This window comes from Budorcas taxicolor, chromosome 2 (genome assembly GCF_023091745.1).
Source record: "Budorcas taxicolor isolate Tak-1 chromosome 2, Takin1.1, whole genome shotgun sequence".
Classification (NCBI taxonomy): domain Eukaryota; kingdom Metazoa; phylum Chordata; class Mammalia; order Artiodactyla; family Bovidae; genus Budorcas; species Budorcas taxicolor.
The window spans coordinates 135,039,288-135,049,402 of record NC_068911.1 but is presented as its reverse complement, the minus strand read 5'-3'; the positions used below and the strand labels follow the sequence as shown (position 1 = coordinate 135,049,402).

At 49.8% G+C, this 10,115-nt stretch overlaps 1 protein-coding gene across 1 annotated transcript; it reads right to left on the bottom strand.

Annotated features, from left to right (window-relative positions):
* Positions 1–3,874: 3,874 nt before the first annotated feature.
* On the bottom strand, positions 3,875–8,416 carry FZD7 (frizzled class receptor 7). Its single transcript, XM_052663802.1, has one exon. It carries the CDS (start codon positions 7,647–7,649, stop codon positions 5,925–5,927), a length of 1,725 nt encoding a protein of 574 aa, XP_052519762.1. The 5' UTR covers positions 7,650–8,416; the 3' UTR covers positions 3,875–5,924.
* Between the last annotated feature and the right edge of the window lie 1,699 nt (positions 8,417–10,115).

The window sequence follows — 10,115 nt, the reverse complement described above, 5'->3', positions numbered from 1 at the left end:
AAATATGGATGTGGTCTTTGAAAGAAACCAGGAAGATATGATTCAACATAGCCCTTTGGTGTTGAGGAAGGCATGCTTCCAGTGGCAGAAAGCAATTGCTACAAACAGGCATGAGGAAAGGCACGGTAGCTAGCTCAAGAGATTAGATAGCCCCCTAACTTGGCACCCCACTCCAGTACTCTTGCCTGGAAAATCCCATGGACGGAGGAGCCTGATGGGCTGCAGTCCGTGGGGTAGCTAAGAGTCGGACATGACTGAACAACTTCACCTTCACTTTTCACTTTCATGCACTGGAGAAGGAAATGGCAACCCACTCCAGTGTTCTTGCCTGGAGAATCTCAGGGACAGGGGAGCCTGGTGGGCTGACCCCCTATGGGGTCCCACAGAGTTGGACACGACTGAAGTGACTTAGCAGCAGCAGCAGCAGCAGCAAACTTGTATTTTGACTTCAGTGTACAGTAATACAGTGATGATCTTACTTTTTGAATTGGGCTTTTAAAAAGGCCAATGGGAAGTTCATTTTCCTTCACTGAGCACACACTGGCTTGGCTGGCTGAGAGGTGGGACACACTGGTCTACAGGAGGGTAAAACAACTAGTCTGGGATTTCAAAATAGCCGTGGACAGTCCACAAATGGATGAGTCAGTTCAGCCTTCATAATGGCTGCATGGAATCACAGGCCCCTGGAGGAAGGTCTTCATCTCAGATGTCATCTTCATCAGCTAATGAAAGAAAGGCCTCCAGAGATGAAGGAACTGATCTAAGAGGATGAAAATTATGGAGAATCACATAATCTGAGTTCTTGGGAAAGGCAGTCTTTCTGGATACCCACCCTCTGCCATTAGAAGCGTCCTTCCCATGACTCACCCTCATAGTACCTTTAGAGAGGGGTTATGTGACATGTTACAGAAAGTGGGCTGAGCTCAGAATCTAAGGATGGGATGTGATCCCTTTCTCTTCCCGTGTCACTTCAACACACTAAGCTCCTCAGCTTCTTCATTTTTATAATAGAATTTATTCCATGTCATAAGATTGTTACAATAATTTTGAGGATAAAGTCAAATAATGAGTGTGAAAGCAGCTTTTAAAACAGTAAATGCCACCAAATGTCAAGTAATATTACTCCAAATAACATTTGAGCCTCTGTGATGATTTACCACGTTCTGTCTAGAAAGATAATTATTTACTTATTCCTCCACTGGGGAGGCTGTGCTCATTCACCCTGAATTAGGCTCCAGGTTACTTCAGGTGGAGTGTCTTTTTTTATCCTGAATCCCTCCAGACCCTGGTATAGCACCTTTTCTATAGTGGCTGCTTGGTTAGTACTTCTTGGGCTGGATCACTTATAATAAACAATTGTCTTGGTCAAAATTCCTTTTTTCCACCACTGTGGTGCTAATTGAGAAAATTCCAATTAGAACAATTTTTTTTCAACCAGAGAGTAAGAGGCACAATGTGTATTTACCAAAGACTTGACATTTTAATGGTACCCTTTTAACTAGTTTACTTTTGTATGAAATTTGAGGAATATAGATTCAGAGGTAAGAAATGTTACAGGTTGAAAAGTAAGAGTTGAAGAACCAAGTTTTATCAATTTACATTAATGTCACTGAGAGTGAAATGAGAGAAAAATAGAACAGACCCACATGTAGGATTTCTTGAAGCCCTGTAGACTGTTACTCACCGTCCACATATGCATACATAAAAATATACCATCTATAAATAGCCACCTGCCTTTTCAGTGAAATTAAAGATGGGAGAGTTAGAAGAGAATTTCCCAGTATAATTTCAGGGTTCAAACCTACAGCTGTTAGACTCCTGTAGTTCTGTCCAGAGAACTAATATCACTATTGCTAATATCACTATTTTCTATCAAGCACATTAAAAAAAAACAACCTACCTTTCATGGGTAAGATGTTGTCAATAGGGCTTTTATTTGTTTCTCGTCAAGATTTCTCACAAACCTACTTTAAAAGACTAGATGTTGCATATTGTATAGACTAATTTTGTTTGATAAACTGAAGTCAATTTTCACAAGTCTTTCTGCTCCTCACATAGGGATTAACACCAAACTCCCACCAGTGTTTCTCCTCAGCTCCACACATGCCCTTCCATACACACTCTCTCTTTCACCTATTTTCTGCGAAGATGCACCTCCTGAAAGATCCTTGAGCCTCTAAAATTCTTAGGTAAGAATCTGCTACCTTAGGACGCACCACAGTGTGAAAGGAACGAAACAGAACACTTTCATCTTTGCTTTCGAAAGAGCAGGTAGTAATTTATTCATACACAGTCTTTGTTCCCTCACTAAAGACCAGTGCTCTTCAATCTGCGAGAGCGCTGAAGGACGAGGCCGTGCTGACTAGAGGAAGGGGACACATTTACAGGAACAACCACCTCGCTCTCCCCACAGAAGGGTCTAAGTGCCTTTAGCAGTTAATTTGAGAGCAAAAACCCCATTGGGAGCCTTCCATTGACTCTAAAAGAAAACATTCTTAACAGGCAGTATTAGTGTGGTGTTAAAAGAGGCATGCTTTAACCTAAAAGGTGTCATTTTATGAGCAAAAACTAGATAAACCTTAAGAGACTTGAAGTCTTCTTTTTTTTTTTTCTTCCCTAGCCGCCAAAATCTTCACAGTTTAAGATGACCTCACACCCATTGTGATGTTCAAAACCCAGGAGGATCTTAAAGCTGCTTAGCACACACTGTGTAGCCGCACGCCTTCCTCCTCCTGGTGAGGACTGTCTGTCACTGGTTTTTATTCCCTGTGTTTGTAAAACACACCAGCCATGTGTGTGTGAGCCTGTTAATTAAAACAAAAACAGAACTGTTTCTGTTGAGCTTTAGAAGTGCAGAAATGTAGAGCTGAGGGAGGGCAGGAGAAACAGCAGCGTCCTGTCCATTGCTGTGATCGCTGCGGAGAATGAGTGGACTCTAGACAGACACCTGAATTAAAGTGGGTAAAAAAGAATCTGGTGAGGCTTGAAAATGGAAGTATTTAGAATGCCTTTATCATTTCCCTGAGGGACTGTTGAATATCAAAGTGCCTGGATAGTGAAGGCTTCTTCGTCTAATCTGATTCCAAAGTTAGCCTCCCCGGCAAGAGGAAAGAATAGTTTCAGTGGCTTCTGAGGCCATGCAGGGGTCAGGCGTGGAGTCTATTACAGCTGGAGCTGCTGAGTCACTGCCACCTCGGGGAATCACTTGACCTCCAGCTCAGTTGACCTAGAAGGGAGAGTGAAGCCTACAGCCGGGGAGGCTCCCAGAGCAATGCTCCCATTATAATCTCTGGAATCAACTACAGACCTTCCAGTCACCTGAACCCAAAGGATTTAAGCCCTAACAATTCAAGTAAGGGGCCTTAGAATATAAAGACACCGACCAGTGAAAAAAAACATTCACAGAATTCTCCCCAAGGAAAATATCTCCAGAAAAGTGGACCAAAAATGTCTAGTCCTCTTTCAGATACGGACTCCATGCCTGAAGGGTAGTAAAAACATGGATCAGATAGCACCTCTCTAAAAGAGATGCTTATTCTGTATCTTCAGTAGATGATTCAGGGCAGGATGTGAAAATGCTTAGGGGTGTGTGTGCACTGGGGTGGTGGGAAAGAGGCAGGAAGCAACAACAACAGAAAAAAAAAATTAAAGGACAGTTAAGGCATTCATTAAACTCTGTATTTTAAAAGGCAAGGATAAAAGACCTTCATATATATAACATCTTCTTTTATGAGGGACATATTCAGTGGATGTCCCTCCATACCATCTTTCCATAATACAAAATTCTGTTCTTTGGCTTATATAGGAACTATAAACTAAATAAACGTTCACTTTGTATTTAAAAAAAATTTATTTGTGATCTGTACATGTGATAAAGTGGGGCTTCCTTGTAGACTTTAAAAGGCAAAACAAAACAAAAATTCAAAGTAAAAATGTATAAATACAATATATATTTTCTTACAAAAATGGGAGATTTACAAAATATACATACTGCACTCATCTCTATTTTACAAATTTCACATGCAAGAGATATAACACAAAAGATGCCAAAAACTGTGTAGTGGGAGTTTTAAAAATCTGACAAATGAGACAGTTTTGGAGGTTTAAGAAACATAAGGTCAATGTTAAACTTTAATATAAAAAGCAGCTTCACTCAACTGAACGTTACATGTATAAAGCAACTTGTACTCTCGTAGTACCCTCTATGATTTAAAAACGGTTTCAAACAGCATTTAAAGACTGTTTTGAGAAACAGGATAGTGTTGCTGGATTGGAGGGTGATGTCAAAGGTGGAGTAAAGGTTAGCTCCCATGATTCTCTGTTCAGCTTTAGACCATTATGCAAAGGAATTGGAGTCCTATTATAGCGGAAAAAAAGGTACATGATTTAAGATTAATAAATTTAAGTCATCCAGCACATTTCAAAGAACTCCAGACTTACTTTGAAGTTTACCTTCTTTTAATGACTTTCCTTAAAAATGGGGCCCATGGTTTGAACTGTCCTCTTCACTCACTGTCATTTCTGCAGGTCACCTCCCCACCCAGCCACACAAAGACAGGGTCAGCATACACATGATATTTTATAAACGGATTTATGGAACAAAGAAAACAGGACAAAATGCTCCTTTGACTTTTTAAAAAATTTAACATTCCTTTATTATGAGGCTAAAGGCATTATGCTTCTCCTTTTATCTTGAAGGATTCAAATTGGAGGGAAAAAAAAATCGAAACAAAACCTAAATGCAGGTTTAAGGGAAGAAAAAGAAAATGAAGGGAGAGATTTCCCTGAATGTTTTAACAGAGCCTGTTGGATCATGTGTTCTGAATTAAATTTACTTAAACACAGCAAAACCCCTTGCATTTCCTTTAGCCAAGTCAGTACCTCTGACAGAAAGGGGTATGGAAGCACACCGCCCTTCACTTTTCCTTAAAAAGGAATGTTTATTACAACCAAATTAACATCCAAAGGGAAACCTCAGATTTGCGCTGCTTTGCCTATAAAAGTTGCTGTCTTCACAGTTGTGCCTTTCCACAGGGAGACACTTGTTTCCTCTTTTGTCTCTTACAACAAAGACAAGGGAAAAAATGCATTCCTGTTTTGAAAAGCAACAAGTCATCACTTCTTTTCAGGATATTAAACCAAATAAAACAGCCTTCTTTCTTCCTTCTGCTTCCCCAGAAAATAAAAAAGTAGTAGAAATACCTACTACTTGCCTCCTTTTCCTTGTTGCAAAATGTTGTCATTTCTTTTGCATCCTCACATCAGGATTCTAGGAGGCTGGCCTCCCAAGACTTCAAAATGCTTATTTTACAAGACTTGAAAGGAGTAGAGGAAGAAAAACAGGCGGGGAGGAGGCAGAGGTGGAGACTGTAATGTCTGACCCTGGAAATTAACCCATCTGGACTCCAGTTTGGCCCCAGTGAAAAGAGATTATGGTTTGACCACCGCTTGACAAGGACACTGCAGGGTGTCCTCCCTTTTCCTAACAAAGCAGCGGCCTCAGACAGCTGTACCTTTCACCCGGGCCTCACAGGAGTGAGGACAGGCCACTTGTCTTGCAGCAGGGAAATCGCTCACAGTCCCAGTTCGGCCCAGAGCCGGGAAGAACTCACAGCAACCTTCTGATCTCAATCTTTTCCGACAGGCCCAAGGCGGCCCGTACCGCACATGATTAACATCACTGTTACCATCACCAGCATCATCCTGCAAGTCTTTGCCAGAAGTCTTTTCATCCAAACCGTCTTTCCACCCAGGCCTCTTTTCCCAACCCACATATATCTACATATATCTTCTCATTTCCAGGTGACTTCTCACTGGAGCGGAAGGAGGTTCCAGAAACAAGTCCCCCCACCCCGCAGTTCTTTCCCTACCGCCCCTTTCCCACCCCCGGCGGCGGGAAGGAAGGGTGGGGGAGGGGCCGGGGTTCATACCGCAGTCTCGCCCTTGCTGCTGTGGCTGAGTCTGTGGTAGAAGCGGCGCCACGACTGCAGGGTCTTGCCCGACCAGATCCAGAAGCCAGTGGTGATGCCGACGATCATGGTCATCAGGTACTTGATCATGAAGACGGTAAAGTCGGGGCTCATGGGAGGGAAGTGGCCGGGCGGGCAGGGCACCGCGTAGCTCTTGCACGTCTGCAGGAGCCAGGTGCGTTCCCAGTGTTCGCGGAAGGCCTGCTCATAGAAGTAGCAGGCCAGAACGATGGTGGCCGGCACCGTGTAGAGCACGCTGAAGACGCCGATGCGCACCATCAGCTTCTCCAGCTTCTCGGTCTTGGTGCCGTCGTGCTTCATGATGGTGCGGATGCGGAAGAGAGACACGAAGCCCGCCAGCAGGAAGGACGTGCCGATGAAGAGGTAGACGAACAGGGGCGCCAGCACGAAGCCCCGCAGCGCGTCCACGCTGGACAGGCCCACATAGCACACCCCGCTGAGCAGGTCCCCGTCCACCTGGCCCATAGCCAGGATGGTGATGGTCTTGACAGCGGGCACCGCCCAGGCGGCCAGGTGGAAGTACTGCGAGTTGGCCTCGATGGCCTCGTGGCCCCACTTCATGCCGGCCGCCAGGAACCAAGTGAGCGACAAGATGACCCACCAGATGGAACTGGCCATGCCGAAGAAGTAGAGCACCATGAAGAGGATGGTGCAGCCCTCCTTCTTGGTGCCCTGCGCCACCGTGCGGTAGCCGTCGTCGGAGAAGCGCTCCACGCACACCGCGCGGTCCTCCAGCAGGAAGCCGGCCACGTGCGCCACGGCCACCATGAAGTAGCAGCCTGACAGGAAGATGATGGGCCGCTCCGGGTAGCTGAACCGCCGCATGTCCACTAGGTAGGTGAGCACGGTGAAGAGAGTCGAGGCGCAGCACAGCACAGACCACACGCCCACCCAGAGGCGGGCGAAGCGCCTCTCCTCCTCCTTAAAGTACATAAGGCCATTGGCTCGGCCCGGCTCGCAAGGGGCGCCGCAGTCGCGCTCGCCAAGGAAGCGGTAGCCCAGGTAGGGGGGCACCTTGAGCTGGCGGGGGCACGAGAAGGGGAAAGCGGAGCGGCCCCGGCCGTCGGCGGCCCCCGGAGGCAGCGCGGTGAAGGGCAGGTCGGGCAGGTAGGGTGCGGTAGGGTAGGCGGTGGGGCCGCCGCCCGCGCCCCCGGAGCCGTCCGACGTGTTTTGGCCCACGCAGATCTCGCCAGCGCCGTGCACGGGGAAGTTCTCGCAACGCAGCCGCTCAGGCCATTGGAAGCCGAACTTGTTCATGAGTGCTTCACAGCCCTGGCGGGCACGCTCGCACAGAGAGCGGCACGGAGGGATGGCCTTGTCGAGCACCGTACACACGGGTGCGTACATGGAGCAGAGGAAGAAGCGCAGCTCGGGAGAACACTGCACCTTCACCAGCGGGTAGAACTGGTGCACCTCGAGGCCCGCCTCCTCTTGGTTCGTGTGACCCAGCAGGTTGGGCAAGATGGTCTGGTTGTAGGCGATGTCCGTGCACAGAGGGATGGAGATGGGCTGGCAGAAGCCGTGGTCTGGCACTGAGATGCCCTTCTCTCCGTGGTACGGCTGCGCCCCGGCGCCCGCGGGCAGTGCGCCCAACAGCGCCAGCACCAGGGTGCAAAGGTCCAGAGGCAAGCGCGACACCGCCGCGCAGGAGCCCCGCATCGCCGGCCGCGGGTGCAGCGGCACTCTCAGCCCGAGAAACGCGACCAGGCAGCCGGGAGAGGCTGGGATCCGGGGAGGCGCCGCTGCGCCGGGCGCATGAGAGTCCTCCCGGCGCCGGGGCTGGGCCGTGGGCGGCGCGGAACAGAGGGCGCTGCAGCTGGGGTGCTCCCGCCACGGGGGCGCCGCCGCCTCCGCCCAGCACTGGCGCAGCCGCCGGGGGTCCAAACTCGTCTCGCTGGGCTGGGGGCGCAGATGGGGGCCGCCTTCTCCTCTTGATGCGACGTAACGGTGCGGCTTTTTCTGCGGCGAGGAGCAACAAGCGTCTCCGGTTACCCTTCAAAGTTTGCCCAAGTCTCCCGACTCACTGAGCTCAATAGGGCGCGCGCCGCACCCCCACACTAAGTCTGGCCCCCGGCAGGCGAGAGCCCGGCGCCCCGCTTGCTAGCCAAAGCCGCCGCCTCAACGGTGCTGCTCCGCCTTCTCTCCTCGAGGCTCCGCTCGCCGCCGCCTCCTCCTTCGCCTCCTTCTCCGCTCCTTGCTCCTTCTTCAGCCCCAGAAGCTTGGCTCCAACTTTCAGCCAAACGGCTAATTCTCGCTCTGAGTCCGATCGGCGTCTTGGAGCCAAGAGCTCGGCGAGTTCTTTTAAGAAATCCAGTCACACTGCGTCCGAGGCTGCGAGGTCCTGGTGCCCGCGGCCTGGGCCTGGCCTCTCCAGCCCCGCGCAACTCTGAGCGGTGACGGAGCGCTGCCCGCCGGGAGGGAGCGCAGAGTAACGCCTCGGAGCCGCGCAACTCCACAGAAGAAGCGTCGGGCTCTCAGGGTTCCGGACCGCCCCGCCCCCTCCCCTCCCCCCATTCACAAACCACTCCGGGGGCGGGCCCTCGAGCTCCAGGGAGGCCCAATAGCAGCCTTTGTTTTCTGTGTGACTGCCTTCGGATTGGGTGGAAGTCGGAAGGGGCGGGCAAGGGAACGAGAGAGGCTAGGTCTGCGGAGCTCTGGGCGGATTCCTGAGGGGAGGGGCAGGGGGCTGGGAGGGAAAAGTTAAGAAAAACTTTTACCCTGAATTCACTGGGGGGAGGGGGTAGAGAAGCGCACCAGAAAGGGAATTTGCTTGAAATATTTGTTCCTTAGTGTTCCGGGTACACTAAAATACAGATTCCTGAACAGAAGGGCGCACCGGGCAAGGCTTTTGCATGGAGAGGTTGAGAATAAGAGTAGCGCCTCCCCGGAGAGAGACGCGACCCGGAGTCGTGTTTAGCACTCCTTGGGCTGAAAATGCTGGATTTGGCGGGGGGCTTTTAGGTGACAGGATCCTAAATGTGGGGTTCGGAATGGGGCAAGAAATGGGTGCGCCTCGCGGATTGCTTTTCTCTCGGCAGACTTAGACCACGTGAGGCCACAATCCCCGCTCACCCCCTCTCCGGGTTGTAAAAAGGAGGAGGGGCCGAGGCTGAAGAGAAATAGGAGTCGGGCGGAGGGGGCCGGCTTAAGGCAGGAGGAAGTGTCGACCCCTCCAAGGGGACAGGGCCGACGAGCGGCGGGCGCGGGGGACTCAGGCTTCAGGCCACCCTGCCCGCACGCACGGCCCAGAGTCTAGGGATTTGGTATAGCTTTAGTGAAATCGTAAGAAAACTAGTGCGGGAAATTATTGTAAAAAAAACCTACGGCCGAGTGCCCAGAACACTGTACAGGTTTACAGCGAGTATTTAATTGCCTATTTTCTTTAGTTCTGCGGCGTGTGGCCCTTGGGAGTCCCACCTTCGTCGCAGAAGCAATGATTTGATTCTTGGAATCTGCGTAGAAAAGTTTTAATGCATATTATAAACCAAAGCCATTTGCTAATTAAAGAGTTTCCAAAACACAAAGAGAAGTTATCCTTGTTCTCGGGTAGCGTTTTCTGATTGGCAAGCGTTCTTTTGTTCTCGATCAAATCTTCGCCCCGCTGAAGGCACTGGGCCCTGGCGCGCGCTCTCTGGTTACTCACAGCGAAATCAGAAGTTACAGCGGGTGGAGGTGGGGGATGTTCCTACCCTCTCACCGGACCGCGAGGAATAGCATGAATTCCCATGCAGCAAAGTGACATGCTAAGCAAGGAAAAATCTTCTCTGTGACACTCCTTCTCCGCCCTCCCCCAATCCTCTGCCTTAAAAAACGTTACTCCTGGCCTAGCCCTTCCTCCTGCCAGCTCAGTTCCAGGCGCTAGAGCCCTGAGGGATTCTGATCAGGATGCAAGTTTGCAGAAGTTAGAAGTTGCTGTCTCTGCTGCCCGGAGTGAGCCTCTTCTCCAGCAAGAAAAGACTGATCCTGAAACCGAAGACAATTAATTGGGTTCCCTTCCATAGGAGACTTTGGCCTCCTCTGTTTTTCTTTTTTTCTATTACTGCTTTATGGGGAATCTGTTCTTCCACTTCACAGTTCTTTGTCCTCCACTCTTGTTAATGGGCCTGGAAGGTTGAATCATTTAGG